Raw genomic sequence first — 25,765 nt, forward strand, 5'->3', positions numbered from 1 at the left:
ACAGAGTGGAGGCACATCTCCCATTACCTCCCTCTTGTTAAACCTTACCTCACTGCCTCTCTCACTCGCTGACGAAGAGCTGGTTGTTTCTTGAACAATCTCATAGTAATAATCCTCGGCGTGCTGCTCTGGTAAGAGGTTGCTCTGTTCCTGGGGAGACAGAGAGGAGGGATTTTAATCTCAAACCTATCACCCACTTCTGGTGAACGCTGCAGGCGACAGACAAAGGGAAGAGCGCCTCGGCGAAGAGATGGTTCATCAGAGATCTTCCAGTCTTCACCTGGAAAGATCTTGATCACGTTGGCTACCTTTTCCCCCAGCTGGAGATGGCTGAACTGCTCTTGACCCCTCTTCTGAGATGTGAATATGTTTTTGGAACGAATCTTGGTCGAAGTGCCCATAGAGCCTGTACGCCCAAAAATGCTCTTCTCTTTGAAGGATAAACTGGGGCTGATTGTCTGAAAAATGTATTGAGATGGAATGCAGTGACATGAATAACAGGAGGGGTGATGGGGTATGGGAGAGTAAGTGGAGGGAGAGGTGCGAGAGAAAAGTGGAGGGAAGGGTGGGAAAGGGAGATGGAGGTAGGAATCGGAGAAATAGGAGGGGAGAGGAAGGTGGAGGGAGGAGTGGGAGAGGGAGATGGAGGGAGGGGTGGGAGAGGAAGGTGGATGGAAGGTTGGGAGAGGAACGCGGAGAGAGGGTTGGGAGAGGAGGTGGAGGTAGAAATGAGAGAAATAGGAGGGGGAGAGGATGGTGGTAGTAAGGGTGGGTGAGATCGGTGGATCGTGGGGTGAGAGAGGAAGGTGCAGGTTGGAATGGGAGAAATAGCAGGGGAGAGGAGAGTGGAGGATCATGTGAAAGAGCTAGGTGGAGCGAGGGATGGAAGGAGAATTGGAGGGAGGGGTGAGAAAGGAATGGAGGGGAAGGAGAGGGAAGTGTGGGAAAGGAAGGTGGAAGGAAGGTTGGGAGAGGAAAGTGGAGGGAGAGTTGGGAGAGGGAGGTGGACGGGAAAGGTGAGAGTGGAGTGGGAGAGGAATTGGAGGGAATGGTGAGAGATGGAGGAATGGGTGGGAGAGGAAGCAGGAGGGAGGAGTGGGAGAAGGGGTTGGTGGGAGGAGTGGGAGAGGGTGTTGGAGGAAGGGATAAGAAAGTGAGGTAGAGGGAGTGGTGGGAGAGGGAGGTGGAGGAAGGGGCTGAAGAGGAAAGTTGAGGGAGGGGTGAGAGAGGGAAGTGGAGGGTGAGGTGAGAGAGGGAAGTGGAGGGAGAAGGGAGAGGGAAGTGGAGGGTGAGGTGAGAGAGGGAAGTGGAGGGTGAGGTGGGAGAGGGAAGTGGAGGGTGAGGTGAGAGAGGGAAGTGGAGGGTGAGGTGAGAGAGGGAAGTGGTGAGGTGGGAGAGTGAAGTGGAGGGAGAGGTGAGAGAGGGAAGTGGAGGGTGAGGTGGGAGAGACAAGTGGAGGGAGAGGTGGGAGAGGGAAGTGGAGGGAGAGGTGAGAGAGGGAAGTGGAGGGTGAGGTGGGAGAGGGAAGTGGAGGGAGAGGTGAGAGAGGGAAGTGGAGGGTGAGGTGGGAGAGACAAGTGGAGGGAGAGGTGGGAGAGGGAAGTGGAGGGTGAGGTGAGAGAGGGAAGTGGAGGGTGAGGTGGGAGAGACAAGTGAAGGGAGAGGTGGGAGAGGGAAGTGGAGGGAGAGGTGAGAGAGGGAAGTGGAGGGTGAGGTGGGAGAGACAAGTGGAGGGAGAGGTGTGAGAGGGAAGTGGAGGGTGAGGTGAGAGAGGGAAGTGGAGGGTGAGGTGGGAGAGGGAAGTGGAGGGAGAGGTGAGAGGGAAGTGGAGGGTGAGGTGGGAGAGACAAGTGGAGGGAGAGGTGAGAGAGGGAAGTGGAGGGAGAGGTGAGAGAGGGAAGTGGAGGGTGAGGTGGGAGAGGGAAGTGGAGAGTGAGGTGGGAGAGGGAAGTTTTGGGAGGTTAGAGAGAGAGAGAGGAATTAGAGGGAGAGGTGGGAGAGGATTTAAAGGGAAGGTTGGGAGAGGGAGGTGGACGGAGTGGTGGAAGAGGGAGGTGTGGTGGGAGAGGGAGGTGGAGGGTGGGGTGGGAGAGGGAGGAGGAGAAGGAGGTAGAAATAGGAGAAATTAGAGGGGGAGAGGATGGTGGTAGTAAGGGTGGGTGAGATCAGTGGAGGAGGGGTGAGAGAGGAAAGTGCAGGTAGAAATGGGAGAAATAGCAGAGGAGAGGGAGTGGAGGGAGGTGTGGGAGAGATAGGTGGAGGGAGGGTGGGAGGGGTGGGAGAGGATTTAGAGGGAGGGTTGGGAGAGGGAGGTGGACAGAGGGATGGGAGGGGTGGGAGAGGAAAGTTGAGGTAGAAATTGGTGGTGGAGAGGAAAGTATTGGGTGGGATGGGAGACAGAGAGACGAAGCGAGGGGAGGGAGAAGAATTGGAGGGAGAGATAAGAGACCGATGGAGGGGAGGGAGAAGGAGCTGGAGGGAGGGGTGAGAGGGAGCTGGAGGGAGGAGTGTAACAGGAAGTTGGAGGAGAGGAAAATGCAAGTAGAAATGGGAGAAATAGGAGGGAGGGGAGAGGGGAGTGGGGGGTCAGGTGGGAGAGGGAGATGGAGGGTGGGTTAGGAGAGGAAAGAGGAGGTAGAAATGGGAGAAATTGGAGGGGGAATGGGTGGTGGAAGGAGAGGTGGGGGAGATTGGTGGAGTGAGGAGTGGGAGAGGAAAGAGGAGGTAGAAATGGGAGAAATTGGATGGTGAGAGGATGGTGGAAGGAGGGGTGGAAGAGATAGGTGGAGGGAGAGGAGTGAGGGAGGTGGAGATAAGAATGGGAGAAATAGGAGGGGGCGACAAGAGTGGTGGGTGGGATGGGAGAGAGAGATGGAGGGAGGAGTGGGTGAGGAAAGAGGAGGGAGGGGTTGGAGAGGGAGGTGGAGGTAGGGATGGGAGAAATAGGAGGGGGAAAGTGGAGGGTGGGTTGGGAGAGGTAGGTGGAGTAAGAGGCGGGAGAAGAACTGAAGGGAGGGATGAGAGAGGAATGGAGGGGTGGGGTGGGAGGGGGAAGTGGAGGGTGGGGTGGGAGGGGGAGATGGAGGAAGGGGTGGAGGGACAGGTGGGAGAGATAAGTGGAGGGAAGTGTGGAAGAGGGTGGTGGAAGGAGAATGAGGGAGAATTGAATGGATGAGAGAGTAAGGATCTGAAGGGAGGGAGGGAGAGGATGGGACACGCAAGAATGACATGACAAGACAAATGGAGCTGAGCAGAGGTGGCAGACACAGACCATGCTGGGCAGAGGACCCATCTCCTGGTTACCTGCGTTTGGCTTTCCTCCCCTCCCACTGTTGGCTGTTCCTCGGAGAAGTGATGGTAATACTGGGCAAAGTCTGTGTCACCATTACCGTACTCATACTCCAGGGACTCCTCCAGGGGCAACTATGCGTGAGGGCAAATGCAATGACAGTTAGTGATAGCATGGTGAGAACAGGTTCAGAAGTCACCCGCTCCAACACCAGATGAAATATGTCCATGTAATCGAGGAGAAGCACCTCGCTCCTTGGCTTGTGCATGGATGATACATAAATGTACCAACACTGGTCACCTTCCTGACCAGGCGGACATTGCAGACCACTCCATTGACAAGACCAACCAAGACCATACTTCCACAGGCTCAGCAATGTGCAGGGGCAGGGTGTAGATTTTGGCCATGGCTGGTGACCATGAGATTCTCCATCTCACTCAGAGGACCCTGTGACAAAGATGGTGACCTTCACTGAAGGAGATGGTGAACAACAGGAAGAATTATCAACAGGGACAGGGAGTTTGAGTCCAACTGGGTGGGTTAGAGGTCATTCCCAATGGAAGGGTGAGCAGTAATGGTGCAGCAGGAGCCAGTAACATCTGTTTCTCCTCTTTATCCACACTGCCTCTTTGTGTACTGAGGTCTGCCTGTGGTGAACAGGTCAACACTGGAGACGTATCGTTGCTTCTCATCCCATTGCTGGACTTGGTGAATGCAGCAGTGGGTGGAGCACAGACAATGGATAACACCCCTGTCCACTTCACCACAGCCCTGTATCCTCTACCCAGGAAACAGTGACGGCGCAGCCCTGGAACAGGATGATCCTAACCCTTCACACTGAAGAAGAGTGAAAATGCAGGAGGGAGTGGAAGGGGAGGGGGTAGGGTGGTACAGACCACAGCTGGGGCCGGCAGAGCAAGACAGAATGATCCTTTGTACAAGTGCAAGGGAGACAGCAGATACTCTGAACCCTGAGGCATTTGGCAGAGGGTCTGTCGGAGGAAGAGGTTTGAGAGCAAGAGGGCCGGAGAGGGTCAAATAGTGTGAGAGAGAGATGGTGAGGAGAGTTGGCAGGAAAGATTACTGCAGAGTGCCAGTGGGAGTGTCAAAGTTCAAGGAACAAGGGGGGTGTCAAAAGAAGTCAAGGGGAGTTTCAAGAGGGGTTTCGATGGTCAAGGGGAGTTTCAGGAGGGGTTTCGATGGTCGAGGGGAGTTTCAAGAGGGGTTTCGATGGTCAAGGGGAGTTTCAGGAGGGGTTTCGATGGTCGAGGGGAGTTTCAAGAGGAGTGCTGAGAGTTGTTTGGAGCACTGAGGGGAGTTTTGAGAGTCAAGGGGAGTTTCAAGGGTCGAGGGAAATGTTGAGTGGAGTGTCGAGAGAAGTTTTGAGGGTCAAGGGAAATGTTGAGGGTTGAGTGGAGTGTCAAAGGGAGTTTTGAGAATCAAGGCGAGCTTTGAGGGTCGAGTGGAGTGTTGAATGTCAGGCGTGTCGAGGGTAGTTTCAAGGGGAATCAAAGGGAGTTTTGGGGGAGTCAAGAGGGTATTGAAGGGGTGTCGAAGGGATTTTTGAGTTCATTTTCAAGAAGTGTCAAGGGGGTGTCGAGGGTCTTTGAGGGGGTGTTTAGGAGCTTTTAAGGGGGTGTCAAGGGGAATTTTAAGGGGAATTTCGAGGGGATGTCAAGAGTCGATAGGGTGTCGAGGATCCAGAGGAATTTTGAGGATCGAAGCGTGTGTCAAGAGGGTGTTGAGGGGATGGCAAGTGTTGAGTGGGGTGTTGAGGGAATTGTCAAGGGAATGTCGAGGGTCAGGGGTGTCAACAGATGAAGGCAGAGTCAAAAATTGAGGCTCAAGGCAAGGGGTGAAGGGCAAGGGGAGTCTCGAAGGGAGAGTTGAGGGGAGGGAAAAGGGAGAGTCAAGGTGAGGGTTGAGGGGTTCGTCAAAGTGAGGATCAAGGATAGAGTCGAGGTGACAGTCAAGTCAAGGGGAAAGTCAAGGGGTCAGTGAAGAGGAAATTGGAGGGGAGAACCAAGGGCAGAGTCAAAGGTCAGGGGGAGAGTCAAGGGTTGAGGGATGTGTCAAGGGCTGAGCCGAAGAGGGTGCCGGGGGATGTCAAGGGCCGAGAGGGGTATCAAGGGTGTGACGAGTGTGTGTTGAGAGTTATTTGAGTGAGGTGTCAAAGGCAGTGTCATGAGTCGGGGGTGTCGAGGGATGAAGGGAGACTTGAGGGTTGAGACGAGAGTCCAGGGGAGAGTTGATGGGAGAGTCAAGGGTCAAGGGTGAAGGCAAGGGGATAAGGATGAGTGGCGAGAGTCCATGTGAGGGATGAGGGTCCAGGGAATGTGCAAGGGTTGAGAGGAGTGTCAAGAGGAGAGTCAAGAGTTGAGGGGAGATTAGATAAGAGAGTTGAGGGTTGAGGGTCGAGGTTCAGGACGAGGGGCAAGGGGCATGGTGAGGATCTGGGGAATGAGCAAGGGTCAAGGGAAGTGCCGATGGGAGACTCCAGAATCAAGGGGAGGATCAAGGGGATATTTGGTCAATAGGAGAGTTGAAGGACAAGGGACAAGGCAAGTAGCAAGGGGCAGATGGCAAGGGGAAGGGTTGAGAGGAGAGTGGAGAGTTGAGGATTGACGGGAGAGTCGAGAGTAGAGAGAAGGGTCAACAGTCGAGGAGAGAGTCAAAGATCGGGGTTAAGGTGGGGATCAAGGGTCATGGGGTATCGAGGGTCAAGGCAAGGGGTGAGAGTCGAGGAGAAGGTCAAGGAGAGTGCTGAGGGAAGTTTTGAGGGTCAAGGGGTGACTCAAGAATCAAGAGGGGAGAGGGTCAATGGGAGAGTTGAGGCCAAGAGAAGAGTTAAAGGATGAGAAAAGAATCAAAGGTCAAGGTGTGGAGCAAGGGGCGAGGATTGGGGACGCAAGGTAAGGGTCAAGTTGAGGGTTGAGGAGAGAGTCAAGGGGAGTGTTTTAGGGAGATTTGTGGGCTGAAGGGAGAGTCGAGAATCGGGGGTTGAGGTAAAGGTCAAGAAGAGAATCTTGGGTCGTAGGAGCTGTCGAGGGTCAAAGGGAGGATTGATGAGAGGGTCAAGGGGTAGTTCAAGCAGAGAGTCAAGGGTCGAAGAGACCATCAATAGGAGGGTCAAAGGTTGAGGGGAGAATCGATGGTTGAAGGGGTGTCAAGGGTTCAGGGATGAGAAGGAAGTTGCAGGTCAAAGGGATCAAGGGTAAATGCGAGTAGCAAGGAACAAGTTGTGAGGGACGTGGGGAGAGCGAGTCAAGTGGAGAGACAAGGATCGAAGGGAGTTTTGACAAAAAGACAGGAGAGTTGAGAGTGGAGGGGTGAGTTGAGTTGAGGAATGAATCAAGGGTCGAATGGAAATTTAAGAGTCTAGGGTCAAGTGGAAAGCAGAGAGGAGAGGATTGAGGGGAGTTTGGCGGGTCATGGAGAGTCAAGAATCAAGGGTCGAGGTTAGGATTGAGGGGAGAGTCTTGGCTGAAGGAAGTGTCAAGAGGAGATTAAAGATTGAGGGGAGAGTCATGGATGGAAGTGGGAGTCAAGGGGAGAGCCAAGGGTCAAGGGACAAAGAGAGAGTTGCGGGTCTGGGGTCAAGGGTCATAGTGAAGAGCAAGGAACAAGTTGCGAGGGGTGAGGTTGCGAGGGGTGTGGGGAGGGCAAGGGTCAAGTGGAGAGACAAGGGTTGAAGGGAGTTTTGATGGATGAGGGGAGAGCTGAGAATGGAGAGGTGAGTTGAGTGCAGAGTCAAGGGTCCAGGGGAGAGTCGAGGGAATGAGGGAGGAGTCAAGAGTCATGGGGAGATTCAAGAGTCTAGGGTCGAGTAGTGAGTAGTGAGTGGACAGTAAAGGGTCAAGGGTTGAGGGTTGAGGGTCGAGTAGAGAGGTGAGAGCCGAGGGTCAAGGGAGGAATTGAGGTATGAGGAAAGAGTCAAGAGTTGAGGCTAGAGTCAATGGTTGAGGGTTTGGTGAGAGTCAAAGGTCAAGTTGAGAGTTGAGGGACATGACAAGCGGAGTGGCAAGGTGAAGGTCCAGGGGCAAGTCGAGGAGTATGTTGAGGGGAGTTTTGTGGAACAAGGGAACAAGTGGTGAGTCAGAATCGAGGATGAGGGGGAGAGTTGAGGGTTGATGGGAGAGTCAAGGGTCAAGGAACAAATTAAACGGTGAGGGGTGAATGGCAAGGAGTGAGTGGAGGGGTGAGTCAAGGGGAGATTTGAAATTAGAGTCAAGGGTCGAGGAGAGAATCAAGGGTGCAAGGACAGTCGAGAGTCCAGAGTCAAGTGTTGAGTGGAGGGTCGAGGGTCAATTTGGGAGCCAAGGGTCAAGGGGATAGTTGGGGTAGAGTTGTGAGTTGGAGGATGTCGAGGGTGTCAAGGGATGAGGGGAGAGTATAGGGTCAAGGGTTAACATGAGTGCCGAGGTATGTTTTGATGTCCAAGGGGAAAGTCAGGTGACATGGATTGAGGGGAGAGTTGTGGGGAGGGTCGAATGGATCATCAAGTGGAGTGTCAAGGTTTGAGGGGAGAGAAAAGGGTCTAGAGGAGAGTTAAGGGTCGACGGTCAAGGAGGATCAAAGATTGAGGGTCGAGGAGAGGATCAATGGCCAAGGGGGTGTCACGGGTCAAGATAAGGTAGTAGGTCAAAGCAAGGGGCGAGGGGTGAGGCATAATGGGCAAGGGTTTAGGGGAAGGTCAAGAGGAAGGTTGAGGAAAGTTTTGAGGGTCGTGGGGAGACTCAAGAATCAAGGGGCGAGGTTAAGGTCAAGAGGCGGATCAAATGGAGAGTCAAGGGTCAAGGGGTGAGTCAAAGGTTGAAAAGAGCATTGAGAAGAGAGTCAAAGATTGAGGGGAGAGCCAAGGGTCGGGAGAAGGGTCAAAGAGAGAGTCGAGGTGAGAGTTGAAAGAAAGGGGTCAAGGGTGGAGGGAAGAGCCGAGGGTCGAGTGGAGGCTCGAGAGGAGAGTTGAGGTCTGAGTCAAGGAGAGAGTCGGGAGAGAATCAAGGGTCATGGGACAAGGAGAAAGTTCAGGGTTGAGGGTCAAGGGTCAATGGACAGATTAAGGGTCAAATTGTGAGAGGCGAAGTTGCAAAGGGTGTGGGGAGGACAAGGGTCAAGTGAAGAGACAAGGGTCGAGGGGAGTATTGATGTATAAGGGGAGAGGTGAGTTGAGCGCAGTCAAGGGTCCAGGGGACATTCAAGAGAGTCAAGTGGTGAGTGGAGAGTGGAGAGGCGAAGGTTGAGGACCGAGTGGAGTGGTGAGAGGTGAGGGGAGTATTGAGGGGAGTTTTGTGGGTCGAGTGGAAAGTCAAGCATCGAGGGCAAGAGTTAAGAGTCAAGTCGAGGGGCAAGGGACGAGGAGCGAGGGGTGAGAAGGGGGTTGGGGTTGAGTAGAGAGTCGAGCGTCGAGATGATGGTCAAGAATCAAGGGGAAAGTTGAGGGGTGAGGGAAGAGTCGAGGGTCAAGCTGAGAGTAGAGGATTGAGGGTCAAGACGAGGGGTGACAGCATTGGAAGGGGCATGGGTCGAGTGGAGTATCGAGAGGAGGGTTGAGAGTGAAGGGGAAAGTCGAAGGTCATCGAGGGGCGAGTTGAGGGTCAAGTGGAGAGTCAAGAGTCAAGTGGAAAGTCAGGGTCAAGTGGAGAGTGTCAAGGGTCGGGGGAGAGTCAAGAGTCAAGGGGAGTTGAAGGTCAAAAGGAGAGCCAAGGGGAGAGATGAGAGTCGAGGATTGAGGCTCATGTTGAGAGTCAAGGGGAAAGTTATAGTCAAGGATCGAGGGTTGAGTGGAGGTTTGAGGGCAGATTCAAGGGTCAAGGGGTGAGTTGAGAGTTGAGGAATGAGGGTCACGGTGAGGGTTGAGAGTCAAGGCGATAGGCAAGGGTTGAAACAAGGGGTGAGACTCGAGTGTTGAGGGAAGATTCAAGGATCGAGAGGAGAGTCAAGGGTCAAGGGGAGAGTCGAGGGTCAATGATCGAGGGGAGATTCAAGGGTAGAGTGTTGAGGGTTGAGGGTTGATGGTCAAGTCACATGGTGTGGGGCAAAGTGCAAGTATTGAGGCGACGGTCAAGGGGAGGTGTGAGGGTCAAGGGAGGAGTTGTGGGTCAAAGGTCAAGGGTCAAGGCATGGGCAAGGTGTGAAGATCAAGGCGAGAATCAATGGGAGAGTTGAGGATCAAGAGGAGAATCGAGGGCACTGTTGAGGGTCAAATGTCAAGGACAAGTGAGGGTGTTAGTTTGCGATCAGCAGGAAATCAGCAAGCTTAAGCAGTGGGGAGCATGGGTTCAGATCAGGGTCAACACTAGACCAAAGCTAGAACCTGGGTCCAGATTTGTGCTGCAGAGACAGTGTGATGCGGTGGGGTTCAGAATTCTCTGACCCACTGACCCCAACAACAGCTCTTCAACCCGCTCCACACCACCTCCTCACTCCCCCTTCCTTCTCCTTTGCCCCATCCCCCATCACCTTCCTCACTGCTCCCCATTCCCCTCCCCACCCTTGCCTCACCCCCTCCCTCTCCCCTCCTGATCACCTTCCACCCTCCTCCTTCCCCATCCTCCCCCTCCCCTACCCCTCCCCTTTCTCCTCCAGCCATTTTCCCCTCAGCCTTCTCTGCTTCCTCTCCCCCATCCTGCAACACATGACCCAGCAACGATGCCTGACCTCGGCTTGCTGTGCTTGTGGTAACTGGGGCAGCGGAGTATTGCAGTCCGGGCTGTAATGGTCACAGTAATCGTAGGCCGCTCGGGGATCTGGAACGATCAACAGCTGCTGGATATCCCCCTGAGAACACAGAAACAACAGAGAAGTCCCATAAGAAATCATCGCCAGGGGCACAAAACTAATGGTAGAGCAGGAGTGATGGGTCGAGTGGCCTAATTCTGCACTTATATCTCAGAGACCTTGCATCTCCCAACAGGCAGACACAGAGACAACACACTCAGACAGGGTAGATTCCAGGTAAAATCTGCAGAAATATTGGAATCACTCAGTGGGCTGGGCTGAGCTGGAGGGGAGTGGGTTCACGTTCAGGGTGATCATGTCCAGAGATGTTTAAACTGATCACAACCCTGTCTCAGCCTGGACAGCTCTTGGAAATATAAACTCAGTACCTCCCCTCCCACAGTGTGATCCTCCCTCTCTTCCCACCCGTGGTGAGGAATTTGCTGCCGCGGAATTCAGAGAGTGTGTCGGAATTCTGTGCCAATGTACAGCGGGGTGCCTGACTGCAGTGCGCCAGTCCGGTCCCCCGGGGTGATGACAAACAGATTTCCCGCTGCCGCTCTGCTCCGCATCAGGTTTCCCAAGCATCTGGAGAACACTAAAATCAGCCAAAGACACAAGCAATCTCTCACACTTGTTCTCCTGCTAAATACTGCATAGCAAACTATAAACTGCAACATTTGGGCTTCCGAATGAGTAAACCAGTAAACCTACAGGGCTTGGCTGGGAGTTTACACAGAAGCACAGACAGACAATTCACACAATCAACAGATGCTTTCAGTGGTGAAACAAATTGATTAATCATGTAATCTCAGAGAGCGTGGATTTAGCAAGCGAGAACAAGGAGACACAAATGAAGCAAAGAATGAAATGTCATGGACGTGACATTTCAGTAGTTTGACAACCTACCTCGACATTGAGGTTTCAGCCAGGAAAACATACCACTCGGGTCACAAGGAACAGAATGGACACAGGCAGAGCTGTGGGTAACTGTGTACAGATCAGCATGTCTCTCTGCTAGCGGAACTGTCTGTAGGTCTGGGAGTGATGGTGCCAGAGGAACTGTGTACAGCTCGGAGTGTGATGGGTCTGGGGATTCTGTGTGTGTGGCTCTGCTGGAAGCACAGTGTACAAATCTGTGTATGACCATGCTGGGGTTACCATGTGCTGGTGAGGTAGTAACAGGGGACAAAAAGAAAGGCAGATGAACTTCATGGATACTTTGCAACTGTCTTCACTATAGAAGACACTCATAGTATGCCAGAGAAAAAAGTGCCAGGCAAACTCAAGGGTCTAAAGGTGGATAAGTCACCTGGACAAGACAGAGTCCTGAGAGAGGTTGCTGAAGAGATACAGATGCGCTGGTCGCGATCTTTCTAGAATCACTTGATTCTGGCATGGTACCAGAGAACTGGAAAATTGCAATTGTCACTCCACTCTTTAAGAAGGGAGAAAGGCAAAAGAAAGGAAATGATAGGCCAGTTAGGCCAACCTCAGTGATTGGGAATGTGTTGGAATCTATTATTCAGGATGAGGTTTCAAGGTACTTGGATGCTAATGATAAAATAAATCAAAGTCAGCATGGGTTCTATAAAGAGAAATCTTGCTTGGCAAATCTGTTAGAGTTCTTCAAGGAAGTACTTAGAAATTAGTACAGTAGAGCACATTACAGGCCATTCAGCCCTCAACATTGTGCCAACCTTTAAACCCTGCCTCCCATATACCCCCCCCCCAACTTAAATTCCTCCATATACCTGTCTAGTAGTCTCTTAAATTTCACTAGTGTATCTGCCTCCACCACTGGCTCAGGCAGTGCATTCCACGCACCAACCACTCTCTGAGTGAAAAACCTTCCTCTAATATCCCCCTTGAACTTCCCATCCCTTACCTTAAAGCCATGTGCCCTTGTATTGCGCCGTGCTGCCCTGGGAAAGAGGCGCTAGCTCTCCACTCTATCTATTCCTCTTAATATCTTGTACACCTCTATCATGTCTCCTCTCATCCTCCTTTTCTCCAAAGAGTAAAGCACTAGCTACCTTAATCTCTGATCATAATGCATACTCTCTAAATCAGGCAGAATCCTGGTAAGTCTCCTCTGTACCCTTTCCAATGCTTCCACATCCTTCCTATAGTGAGGTGACCAGAACTGGGCACAGTACTCCAAGTTTGGCCTAACCAGAGTTTTATAGAGCTGCATCATTACATCACGACTCTTAAACTCTATCCCTCGACTTATGAAGGTTAACACCCCATAAGCTTTCTTAACTACCCTATCTACCTGTGAGGGAACTTTCAGGGATCTGTGGATACGTACCCCAAGATCCCTCTGTTCCTCCACACTACCAAGTATCCTGCCATTAACTTTGTACTCTGCCTTGGAGTTTGTCCTTCCAAAGTGTACCACCTCACACTTCTCAAGGTTGAACTCCATCTGCCACTTCTCAGCCCACTTCTGCATCCTATCAATATCTCTCTGCAATCTTCGACAATCCTCTACACTATCTACAACACCGCTAACCTTTGTGTCGTCTGCAAACTTGCCAACCCCCCTTCTACCCCCACATCCAGGTCGTTAATAAAAATCACGAAGAGTAGAGGTCCCAGAACCGATCTTTGTGGGACACCACTAGTCACAATCTTCCAATCTGAATGTACTCCCACCACCACTACCCTCTGCCTTCTGCAGGCAAGCCAATTCTGAATCCACCTGGCCAAACTTCCCTGGATCCCAAGCCTTCCAACTTTCTGAATAAGCCTACCATGTGGAACCTTGTCAAATGTCTTACTAAAATCAATGTAAATCACATCCACTGCACTACCCTCATCTATATGCCTGGTCACCTCCTCAAAGAACTCTATCAGGCTTGTTAGACACATTCTGCCCTTCACAAAGCCATGCCGACTGTCCCTGATCAGACCATAATTCTCTAAATGCCCATAGATCCTATCTCTAAGAATCTTTTCCAACAGCTTTCCCACCACAGACGTAAGGCCTACTGGTCTATAATTATCCAGACTATCCCTACTACCTTTTTTGAACAAGGGGACAACATTTGCCTCCCTCCAATCATCTGGTACCATTCCTGTGGACAACAAGGACATAAAGATCCTAGCTGGAGGCTCAGCAATCTCTTCCCTCGCCTCGGAGAAGCCTGGGGAATATTCCGTCAGGCCCCGGGGACTTACCCGTCCAAATGTATTTTAACAACTCCAACACCTCCTCTCCCTTAATATCAACATGCTCCAGAACATCAACCTCACTCATATTGTCCTCACCATCATCAAGTTGCCTCTCATTGATGAATACTGAAGAGAAGTATTGATGGAGGACCTCGCTCACTTCCAAAGTCTCCAGGCATATCTTCCCACCTTTATCTCTAATTGGTCCTACCTTCACTCCTGTCATCCTTTTGTTCTTCACATAATTGAAGAATGCCTTGAGGTTTTCCTTTACCCTACTTGCCAAGGCCTTCTCATGCCCCCTTCTTGCTCTCCTCAGCCCCTTCTTAAGCTCCTTTCTTGCTACCCTATATTCCTCAATAGACCCATCTGATCCTTGCTTCCTAAACCTCATGTATGCTGCCTTCTTCCACCTGACTAGATTTTCCACCTCACTTGTCACCCATGGTTCCTTCACCCTACCATTCTTTATCTTCCTCACTGGGACAAATTTATCTCTAACATCCCGCAAGAGATCCCTAAACATCGCCCACATGTCCATAGTACATTTCCTTGCAAAAACATCATCCCAATTCACATCTGCAAGTTCTAGTCTTATAGCCTCATAATTTGCCCTTCCCCAATTAAAAAATTTCCTGTCCTTTCTGATCCTCTCCCTTTCCATGATAATGCTAAAGGCCAGGGAGCAGTGGTCACTGTCCACCAGATGCTCACCCACTGAGAGATCTGCGACCTGACCCGGTTCGCTACCTAATACTAGTTCTAGTATGGCATTCCCCCTTGTCGGCCTGTCAATATACTGTGACAGGAATCCGTCCTGGACACACTTAACAAACTCTGCCCCGTCTAAACCATTGGAACTAATCAGGTGCCAATCAATATTAGGGAAGTTAAAGTCACCCACGATAACATCCCTGTTATTTTTGCACCTTTCCGAAATCTGCCTCCCAATCTGCTCCTTGGTATCTCTGCTGCTGACAGGGTGAATAAAGGAGAGGCAGTGGATGTCATTTACTTGCATTCTCAGAAGGCGTTTGATAAGGTGTTTAACAAGATAAAATCCTATGGTGTTCCAGGAAAGACACTGGCATGGATAACGTAATGGCTGAGAGACAGGAAATAAAAGGGGCCTTTTCTGGTTGGCTGCTAGTAACTAGTGGTGTTCTGCAGGGGTCAGTACTGGGAGTGCTACTTTCCACATTGTTTGTCATTGATTTGGATGATGGAATTGATGGCTTTGTGGCAAAGTGTGTGGATGAAACATTGATAGGTGGAAGGGTAGGTAGTGCTGAGGAAGCAATGTGATTGCAGCAGGACTTAGACAAATTGGAAGAATGTGCAAAAAAGTAGCAGATGGAATACACTGTTGGGAAGTGTATGATAATGCATTTTGGCAAAAGGAACAATAGTGCAGACTAATATCTAAATGGGGAGAAGGTTCAAATATCAGAGGTGCAGAGGGACTTAGGAGTCTCTTGCAAGACTCCCAGAAGGTTAATTTACAGGTTGAGTCTGTGGTAAAGAAGGCAAATGCAATGTTGGCACTTATTTCAAGAGGAATAGAATATAAAAACAAGGAGGTAATGCTGAGGCTTTATAAGACACTAGTCAGGCCGCATTTAGAGTATTATCAACAGTTTTGGGCCTCATATCTCAGAAAGGATGTGACGTCATTGGAGAGAGACCAGAGGAGGTTCACGAGGATGAGTCCGGGAACATATGAGAAGCAATTGGTACTTTTAGGCCTGTACTCACTGGAATTAAAAAGAATGCGGGAGGATTTAATTGAAACCTATCGAATGTTGTCAGGACTAGATAGGGTAGATGTGGAGAGGATGTTTCCTGTGGTGAGAGTATCCTGAACTAGAGGGCACAACCTCAAAATTAAGGGGCAACCTTTTAGAACAGGGGTAAGGAGGAATTTTTTTTAGCCAGAGTGTAGTGAATCTGTGGAATGCTCTGCCACAGACATCAGTGGAGGAAAGTCCATATGTATATTTAAGCTGGAAGTTGATCATTTCCTCATCAGTCAGGGCATCAAAGGAGATGGCGAGAGGCAGGTGTATGCTATTGAGTGGGATCTGGGATCAGCCATGATGGAACAGCAGAGCAGACTAGATGGGTTGAATGGCCTGATTCTGCTCCTATGTCTTACAGTCTGTGTGTGATGGTGCTGGGGTACTGTGTACAGGTCCGTTTATAAACGTGTTGGGAGTACTGTGCACAGGTCTGTGTATGACCGTACTGGGGTACTCTGTACAGGTCTATGTTGCACATGCTTCAATGCAGTGTACAAGAGTGGCACTGGATCACAAAAGCAGACTGAACGATAGAGGCAAAACAGGCCATTTGGGATTTCTAGTCCCTGACTTCCAGGAGGGCTGCCCGAATCATAGCCATTGATACCCCATGTAGAAAGGCTTTTATATTCTGGTCCCCTTGAAATAAATGCCAACATTATATTTGTCTACTTCACCACAGACTCAACCTGTAAATTAACCTTCTGGAAGACTTGCATGAAGACTCATTAGTCCCTTTGCATCCCTAATGTTTGAATTATTACAGGCCTTTTCCAGCTTCCTTTGCAATCTCAACCCCACAATTGGCTAGTATTTGGAGGCCAATATATGATTCCCATAATGGTTTTTTAACCCTTGCAATTTCTTAACTCCACTCACAAAGATTCAACATTCTCTGAACCTATGTCACTTCTTTCTAAAGACGTAATTCCATCTCTCACCGACAGAGCCACACCACCGCCTGTGCCTTCCTCCCTGTCCTTTGGATACAAAGTATATCCTTTGATGTTAAGCTCTCAACTATGGCCTTCTTTCAGCCAAGACTCAGTGATGCCCACAACATCATACTGACCAATCTCTAATTGCGAAACGAGTTCATCCACATTATTCCAAATGCCAAGTGCACTTAAATACAGCACCTTCAGTCCTGCATTCTTTGCCCTTTTGAATTTTGCCTCTGTGGTACAATTTAACTCTTTGATACGTTAGCATTTGTACCCAATCCTACCTTACATTTACGTTACACACATCATCCATTTGTAAACCTGCATCTCATCCTCAGCTCTATCACACTGGTTCCCATCCCCCTGCCATATTAGTTTAAACCACTCCCGACAGCTCCAGTAAATCTGCCTGCAGGAATATTGGTCCCCCTCGGATTCAAGTGCAACCTGTCCCTTTTGTACAGGTCACACTGAGGGACTAGACTGCAGGAAGAGATTAAGCAGGTTGCTGTGTTATTCATTCAAAGTTAGAAAATGAGGGGTGACTTTACAAAATAATTAGGAGCATAGGGAGGGTCTTTTTTCCCCGAGATTGGGGTTCTGCTCACTTCTCAGCGACTTTTACTCAGCTCTGTGCTGAACTGATGCTGAGGCTGCCGTCTGCTCCAGTTGCTCTGGACTTCATGTCTATGGACTCATTTTGGTTCGGAATGCAATTTGCTTACTTTTGTTGTTTGCACGATTTGTTTTTTTTTCTTTCTGCACATTGGGCATTTGACCATCTTTTTTTTTATGGGTTCCATTGGGTTTCTTCATTTTATGGCTGTCTGCAAGGAGCCGAATTTCAAAGTTGAAAGTAAATACATAGTTTGATAATAAATGTACTTTCAACTTTTGGGCAATCAAGATCCAGAGGGCAAAGGTTTGAGAGGAGAGGGGAAACTGAAGGGTCACATTTTCATTCAGAAGATGGTCCATACCAAGGACCAACTACCAAAGGAAGTGATTGAAGCAGGTACATTAACAACATTTAAACATAGAAACATAGAAAATAGGTGCAGGAGTAGGCCATTCGGCCCTTCAAGCCTGCACCGCCATTCAGTACGATCATGGCTGATCATCCAACTCAGAACCCTGTACCTGACTTTTCTTCATACCCCCGATCCCTTTAGCCATAAGGGCCATATCTAATTCCCTCTTAAATATAGCCAACGAACTGGTCTCAACTGTTTCCTGTGGCAGAGAGTTCCACAGATTCACCACTCTCTGTGTGAAGAAGTTTTTCCTCATCTTGGTCCTAAAACCCTTCCCCTTTATCCTTAAACTGTGACCCCTTGTTCTGGACTTCCCCAACATTGGAAACAATCTTCCTGCATCTAGCCTGTCCAATCCCTTTAGAATTTTATATGTTTCAATAAGATCCCCCTTCAATCTTCTAAATTCCAGTGAGTCTAAGCCTAGTTGATCCAGTCTTTCATCTATGAAAGTCCTGCCATCCCAGGAATCAATCTGGTGAACCTTCTTTGTACTCCCTCTATGGCAAGAATGTCTTTCCTCAGATTAGGGGACCAAAACTGCACACAATACTCCAGGTGTGGTCTCACCAAGGCCTTCTACAACTGCAGTAGTACCTCCCTGCTCCTGTACTCGAATCCTCTTGCTATAAATGCCAGCATACCATTCACCTTTTTCACCACCTGCTGTACCTGCATGCTCATTTTCAATGGCTGGTGTTCAATGACACCCAGGTCTCGTTGCACCTTCCCTTTTCCTAATCAGCCACCATTCAGATAATAATCTGTTTTCTTGTTCTTGCCACCAAAGTGGATAACCTCACATTTATCCACATTAAATTGCATCTGCCATGAATTTGCCCACTCACCTAACCTATCCAAGTCACCCTGCATCCTCTTAGCATCCTCCTCACAGCTAACACTGCCACCCAGCTTCGTGTCATCCGCAAACTTGGAGATGCTGCATTTAATTCCCTCCTCTAAGTCATTAATATATATTGTAACAACTGGGGTCCCAGCACTGAGCCTTGCGGTACCCCACTAGTCACTTGCCTGCCATTCTGAAAAGGTCCCGTTTATTCCTACTCTTTGCTTCCTGTCTGCCAACCAATTCTCTATCCACATCAATACCACACCCCCAATACCGTGTGCTTTAAGTTTGCACACAAATCTTGTCAAAAGCCTTTTGAAAATCCAAATATACTACATCCACTGGTTCTCCCCTATCCACTCTACTAGTTACATCCCAAAAAATTCTTTGAGATTCGTCAGACATGATTTTCCTTTCACAAATCCATGCTGACTTTGTCCGATCATTTCACCGCTTTCCAAATGTGCTGTTATCACATCTTTGATAACTGACTCTGGCATTTTCCCCACCACCGATGGATGTGAGGCTAACCGGTCTATAATTTCCCGGTTTCTCTCTCCGTCCTTTTTTAAAAAATGGGGTTACATTAGCCACCCTCCAATCCTCAGGAACTAATCCAGAATCTAAAGAGTTTTGAAAAATTATCACTAATGCATCCACTATTTCTTGGGCTACTTCCTTAAGCACTCTGGGATGCAGACCATCTGGCCCTGGGGATTTAACTGCCTTTAGTCCCTTCAATTTACCTAACACCACTTCCCTACTAACATGTATTTCCCTCAGTTCCTCCATCTCACTAGACCCGTCGGTCCCCTACTATTTCTGGAAGATTATTTATGTCCTCCTTAGTGAAGACAGAACCAAATTAGTTATTCAATTGGTCTGCCATGTCCTTGTTCCCTATGATCAATTCACCTGCTTCTGACTGTAAGGGACCTACATTTGTCTGAACCAATCTTTTTCTTTTCACATTTCTATAAAAGCTTTTACAGTCAGTTTTTATGTTCCCTGCCAGCTTTCTCTCATAATCTTTTTTCTTTTCCTAATTAAGCCCTTTGTCCTCCTCTGCTGGACTCTGGATTTCTCCCAATCCTCAGGTGTGCCGCTTTTTCTGGCTAATTTGTATGTTTCTCCTTTGGAATTGATAGTATCCCTAACTTCCCTTGTCAGCCACATTTGAAAGGTACTTGGACAAGGACACAGGCAGGAAAGGTTTAGAGGGATGTGGGCCAAATGTAGCCAGATGGGATGAGCTGAGATGGCAGACCTAGTTTGGGCTGAAGGCTGAAGGGCCTGATTCCGTGCTGTGTGACCCCATAACTCTGCAGCATCTCTTGGAACAATAAATTGGGAACAGATTTTCTCAGGGAAATGTACAGAAGAAATGTGGCAAATGTTCAGACAATATTTGCATGGAGTTCTGCATAGGTACGTTCCAATGAGAGAGGGAAAGGATGGCAGGTTACAGGAACTGTGGTGTTCAAAGGCTGTTGTAAATCTAGTCAAGAAGAAAAGAAAGCCTTACGATAGGTTCAAGGAACTAGGTAACGATAGAGATCTAGAAGGTTATAAGGCTAGGAAGGAGCTTAAGAATGAAATTAGGAGAGCCAGAAGGGGCCATGAGAAGGCCTTGGTGAGCAGGATTAAGGAAAACCCCAAGACATTCTACAAGTATGTGAAGAGCAAGAGGATAAGACATGAGACAATAGGACCAATCAAGTGTGACAGTGAAAAAGTGTGTATGGCACCGGAGGAGATAGCAGAGGTAACCAATAAGGAAAAGGCTGATATGTTTGTAGAGGTGTTCCAAGCGTTACACAGTTCTGGAGAGTTAGGTGATTTGAGAAAGGAAATTATGTTAAAGGAAATCAAATATTGCTGTGATGATTGTACGTTCTAGTATCAATTGTTTGGCGACAATAAAGTATAAAGTATAAAGTATTAAAAAAGCATTTCAAAATAGAGAAGTAATGGTAAGTGTATTTCTAGATATTGAAAGAGCATATGACTCACTATTGAAGGATGGTTTATTAATTAAACTCTACAATGCGGGAATTAGAGGTAGAATGTTTAATTGAATCAAAGATTTCCTTAAGCAAAGGACAATTCAAGTAAGAATAGGCAGAACAAGCTCCAGGTCAGTTAAAATAGGAAATGGCACCACTCAAGGAAGTGTCATTAGTCCAATTCTTTTTAATGTCATGATAAACGATATCTTTGATCAGGTAGGGACAGGATTTAGCAAATCATTGTTTGCAGATGATGGTGCAATCTGGAAAAGAGGAAGAAACATCAAGTATATAATAAGGCAGGTACAAAATGCTTTAAGATCACTTGAAAACTGGGCTAATAAATGGGATTTCGGGATTTCTGCTTCTAAGTCCAAATACATGATTTTTGGCTTTAGAAGAAAGATTCCTGATTGTGAATTATGTCTATATGATTCTCTACTAGAAAGAGTCAAGGTATTCAAGTTTTTAAGTGTCTGGTTTGATGAAAGACTAACTTGGAGGGTTCATATAGATAAAACAATTGGCAAGTGTGAGAAAGTTTTAAATGTTATGAGAAGTATTGCTGGATGTAACTGGGGAGCAGGGCGGGAAACTATGTACTTAATATATCTAGCTACGATTAGATCAGTTATAGATTATGGTTGTATTGCTTATGGTTCCGCAGCTACGGCAGTGCTTGGAAAACTAGACACTGTGCAGTCCAAAGCACTTAGACTCTGTTGTGGAGCTTTTAGAACATCAGTCCTGGCATTATGTGTGGAGATGGGAGAAGTGCCTCTACATTTAAGACGAGTTCAGTTGGGCCGGCAGTATTGGGAAAAACTGAATGGATTCAATCACAGCTGTCCATCAAAGTGTCTTTTGCAGGGGAAGTGGGAGCACCAAAGTAAAATTAAAAGATACCCATTTTTAGATTTGGTTAATAACTGGGCTGTGAAATTGAAACTGACTGAGGAAGACATAGTTGACCCAATTCGCTTACCACCCGTCCCTTTTTGGCTCTTTCCAGAACCAGAAGTAGACCTATTTCTCCTTTTTCAGCTTCAAGGAAGCAGTGCAATTTCATCAGTGTTGATCACAAATGAGTATTTAAATAATAAATGGGGATCTTATCTGACGATTTTTACTGATGGCTCAGTGGACCCAGAGAGCAGTAGGGCAGGATTTGGGATGTAGGTGTCTCAACTTGGAGTTAAGATTGGTCACCGGGTTTCAGATGGTGTTTCTGTCTTTGCAACAGAATTATTAGCAATCCTCTGGGCCGTATGGTGGATAGAAGACTCTCGACTACGGAGGGTTATCATCTGTTCAGATTCTGCTGCTGCCTTAGAGTCTATAAAAGGGAGTAAATCAAAAGCTCGTCCTGACATAGTTACTGAGATTCTCTTAGTATTGTTTAGAGTAGGGAAGATGGGTTGTGCAGTTAGATTTTCATGGATACCTGGGCATGCTGGAGTGGAGGGAAATGAAATTGTGGATGGCATTGCAAAGTCTTCCTTACAGAGCAGGCAAGTAGAAATTAGAGTTCCCCTAGGCAGAGCAGAATTGAGAAGTAGGATTAAAAAAGGTATAGAGAAGAAGTGGCAGGAGGATTGGAAAAATGAATTAAGGAGCAGGCATTATTTTTCCAGTCACCCACTAGATAAAAAGGTCTCAGATTGTTACCTTTTAAGTCGTAGAGATATGGTGAAATTTACAAGACTTATGTTGGGGCATTGTGGGCTAAATTATTATTTAAAGATAATAGGAAAACATCCTACTGGATTATGTGACTGTGGTAGTCCAGAGACAGTCCAGCATGTTTTGCTGAGCTGTAATCGATACAAAACTGAAAGAAGCATGTTGTTCAAGAGGCTATGTGGCTTAAATTTATTTTGGTTTTCTATTAAATCTTTGTTTGGCCATCAAGAGAATCAACATCTGATTGAAGAGTCTATTATTCAGTTTATACGTGAGACTAGGTTGTATTTCAGAATTTGAGTTCCTTGAAGTTCTATAATTAATTATACATCCTGCGGAGGGCTGTAATATGCCTAGATGCATCGAAACAGGAAGAAGAAGAAGAAGAAGAAGAAGAGCAGCCTCACAAAAGGTTCAAAAACCTGGGTAATGATAGAGATCTAGAAGATTATAAGGCAAGCTGGAAGGAGCTTAAGAAAGAAATTAGGAGAGCCAGAAGGGGCCAAGAGAAGGCCTTGGCGAGTAGGATTAAGGAAAACCCCAAGGCTTTCTAGAAGTATGTGAAGAGCAAGAGGATAAGACGTGAGAGAATAGGACCGATCAAGTGTGACAGTGGAAAAGTGTGTATGGAACCGGAGGAGGTAGCAGAAGTACTTTGTTTCAGTATTCACTACAGAAAAGGATCTTGATGATTGTAGGGATGACTTACAGCGGACTGAAAAGCTTCAGCATATAGATATTAAGAAAGAGGATGTGCTAGAGATTTAGAATATAGAACATAGAAAACATACAGCACAATATAGGCCCTTTGGCCCACAAAGCTATGCCGAACATGTCCCTAACTTAAAACTTCTGAAGCTTTACCCATAGCTCCATGTAGCCATCAAGGAGTCTGTTAAAAGCCCCTATCGTTTCCAGCTCCACCACCACTGCTGGCAGCCCATTCCACGCACTCACCACTCTCTGCGTAAAAACCTTATCTCTGACATCTCCTCTGTACCTACTTCCAAGCACCTTAAAACTACGCCCTCTCATGTTAGCAATTTCAGCCCTGGGGAAAAGCCTCTGACTATCCCCACGATCAATGCCTCTCATTATCTTATACACCTCTATCAAGTCACCTCTCATCCTCCGTCACTCCAAGGAGAAAAAGCCGAGTTCACTCAACCTATTCTCATAAGGCATGCTCCCCAATCCAGGCAACATCCTTGTAAATCTCCTCTGCACCCTTTCTATGGTTTCCACATCCTTCCTACAGTGAGGCGACCAGAATTGAGCACAGTACTTCAAGTGGGGTCTGATCAGGGTCCTATATAGCTGCAACATTACCTCTCTGCTCTTAAACTCAATCCCACAACTGATGGCCAATACACCATATGCCTTCTTAACCACAAAGTCAACCTGCATAGCAGCTTTGAGTGTCCTATGGACTCAGACCCCAAGATCCCTCTGATCCTCAATGATTTTGGAAAGTATCCAGTTGGATAAGTCGCCCAAACTGATGAGATGTACCCCAGGCTACTGTGGGAAGTGAGGGAGGAGATTGCTGAGCCTCTGGCGATGATCTTTGCATCATCAATATGGATGGGAGAGTTCTGGATGATTGAAAAGTTGCAGATGTTTTTCCCTTATTCAAGAAAGGGGGTAGAGATAGCCCAGGAAATTATAGACCAGTGAGTCTTACTTCAGTGGTTGGTAAGTTGATGGAGAAGATCCTGAGAGGCAGGATTTATGAACATTTGGAGAGGCACAATATGATTAGGAATAGTCAGCATGGCTTTGTCAAGGGCAGGTCATGCTTTACGAACCTGATGAAATTTCTTGAGGATGTGACTAAACACATTGATGAAGGAAGAGCAGTAGATGTAGTGTATATGGATTTCTGCAAGGCATTTGATAAGGTACCCCATACAAGACTTATTGAGAAAGTAAAGAGGCATGGGATCTAAGGGGACATTGCTTTGTGGGTCCAGAACTGGCTTGCCCACAGAAGGCAAACAGTGGCTGTAGACCGGTCATATTCTGCATGAAGGTCAGTCAATCAGTGGAGTGCCTCAGGGATCTGTTCTGGGACCCATACTCTTCGCGATTTTTATAAATGACCTGGATAAAGAAGTGGAGGGATGGGTTAGTAAATTTGCTGATGACAGAAAGGTTGGAGGTGTTGTGGATAGTGTGGAATTGAATGTTTAATACAGTAGTAATGATATTTTAATCTGAATGTCTTCACTGTCTTGTAAGTAAGACCATAAGACAATAAGATATAGGAGCAGAATATAGAATTAATGGTAAGACTCCTGGCAGTTCGGAGGATCAGAGGGATCTTGGGGTCCAAGTCCATAGGACACTCAAAGCTGTTGTGCAGGTTGACTATGGTTAAGAAAGCATACGGTGCATTGGCCTTCATAATCATGGGATTGAGTTCAAGAGCCGAGAGGTAACGTTGCAGCTGTATAGAGCCCTGGTGAGATCCCACTTGGAGTACTGTGCTCAGTTCTGGTCGCCTCACTATCAGAAGGATGTGGAAACCATAGAAAGGGTGCAGAGGATATTTACAAGGATATTGCCTGGACTGGGGAGCATTCCTTATGAGAATAGGTTCAGTGAACTCAGCCTTTTTTCCTTGGAGTGACGGAGGATGAGAGGTAACCTGATAGAGGTGTATAAGGTGATGCGAGTCATTGATCGTGTGGATAGTCAGAAGCTTTTTCCCAGGGCTAAAATGACTAACACAAGAGGGCACAGTTTTAAGATGCTTGGAAATAGGTACAGAGGGTATGACAGGACTAAATTTTTTACGCTGAGAGTGGTGAGTGCATGGAATGGGCTGCCGGCGGCAGTGGTGGAGGTGGAAACAATAGGATCTTTTAAAAGTCTCCTGGACAGGTACATGGAGCTCAGAAAAATAGGAGAATATGGGTAATCCTAGGTAATTTCTAAGGTAAGGACATGTTTGGCACAGCTTTGTGGGCCGAAGGGCCTGTATTGTGCTGTAGGTTTTCTATGTTTTCCAACATCCTTTGTGTGATCTGCAAACGTGCTCACCCTCCCGTCCACTTGCTCATGCAAGTCAGTTATAAAAATCACAAAGAGCGGGAGTCCCAGAGCAGATCCCTGTGCAATACCACTGGTCACTGAACTCCAGACAGATTATGCTCCATCTCTTCCTTCTGTGTGCAAGCCATTTCCAAATACATTCAGACAGGTTTTCCTGTATCCCGTGCTCCTGACTTTCTGAATGAGCTTACCATGGGAACCTTGTCAAATACCTTCCTAAATTCCATGTATACCCCATACACTGCTCTGCCTTCATTAAAAATTTTTGTTGTTTCCTCATAGAACTTAATCAGACTCATGAGGCATGACCTGCCCCTCACAAAGCCATGATGAGTATCCCTAATCAGACTTTACTCTCCAAATGCTCAAAAAATCCTGTCTCGAAGACTCCTCTCCATTAGTTTGCCAACTACTGATGTACAACTCAGTAGTCTGTAATTCCTAGGTTTATTCCTATTACCTTTCTTGAAGAATGGACCAATTTTGTTACCCTCCATGACTGCATAACTTATACATAAACACCTCTATCACAGTTATTCCACCACAACCCCTGGCAGCTCAGTCTGATCACCCACCACTCCTTACACAAAAAATCCTTGTCCCATACAGTTTCTGAACTTGCCCCTGCTGTATTAGACATTTCATCCCTAGGACATCTTCCGATAGCCCCAGAGCCAAGCTGGCTGCGGCTCTGGTTGCCTCAGTGTTAGGAAGAATGTTATGAAGCAACAAAGTCCATGAAAGATTCACCAGGATGTTACCAAGTCTAGACGACATGGGTTACAAGAGGAGGCTGGGTAGGCTGTTACTGTTTTCTCTGGAGCATAGGAGGGTGAGGGGTGGCTCTTCGAGAAGTTTATGTGTAGATGCTGAATGGCCACTAGCATTTTCTCATCGTGGGGGAGGGTATTGTTTTAGATGAGGAGCAGAGATTTAAAGGACCCGATGGGGAACATTTTCCGCACAGACACTGGTGAGTATATGGAATGAGCTGCCAGAGAAAGTTTTATTTACAACATTTAACAAACATGTGGAGAAGTACATGGACAGGAAAGGTTCAGGATAGGGCAAATGGAATGAGTGTAGGTAGGCACTCTGGTCAGCATGGACCTGTTGGGTTAAAGGACCTGGTTTAGTGCTATGATCATAAGACCATAAGACACTGGAACAGAATTAAGCCATTCAGCCCATTAAGTCTCCTCT

General features: G+C 47.7%; 1 protein-coding gene across 2 annotated transcripts in view; it reads right to left on the reverse strand.

Annotated features, from left to right (window-relative positions):
- The window catches only part of col11a1a (collagen, type XI, alpha 1a), a 605,254-nt gene that overhangs the window by 328,319 nt on the left and 251,170 nt on the right, over positions 1-25,765 (reverse strand). Inside the window, exons 5-7 of one of the 2 annotated variants that reach the window (XM_063064824.1) lie at positions 9,947-10,066; positions 3,304-3,423; positions 49-150 (exon numbers count right to left, since the gene is read on the reverse strand). In XM_063064824.1, coding sequence (XP_062920894.1) covers positions 49-150; positions 3,304-3,423; positions 9,947-10,066 — 342 coding nt within the window. The remainder of the gene's footprint in view (positions 1-48; positions 151-3,303; positions 3,424-9,946; positions 10,067-25,765) is intronic. The other variant, XM_063064825.1, reaches the window with a different exon arrangement.

Source organism: Mobula hypostoma, chromosome 12 (assembly GCF_963921235.1).
Source record: "Mobula hypostoma chromosome 12, sMobHyp1.1, whole genome shotgun sequence".
Classification (NCBI taxonomy): Eukaryota; Metazoa; Chordata; class Chondrichthyes; order Myliobatiformes; family Myliobatidae; genus Mobula; species Mobula hypostoma.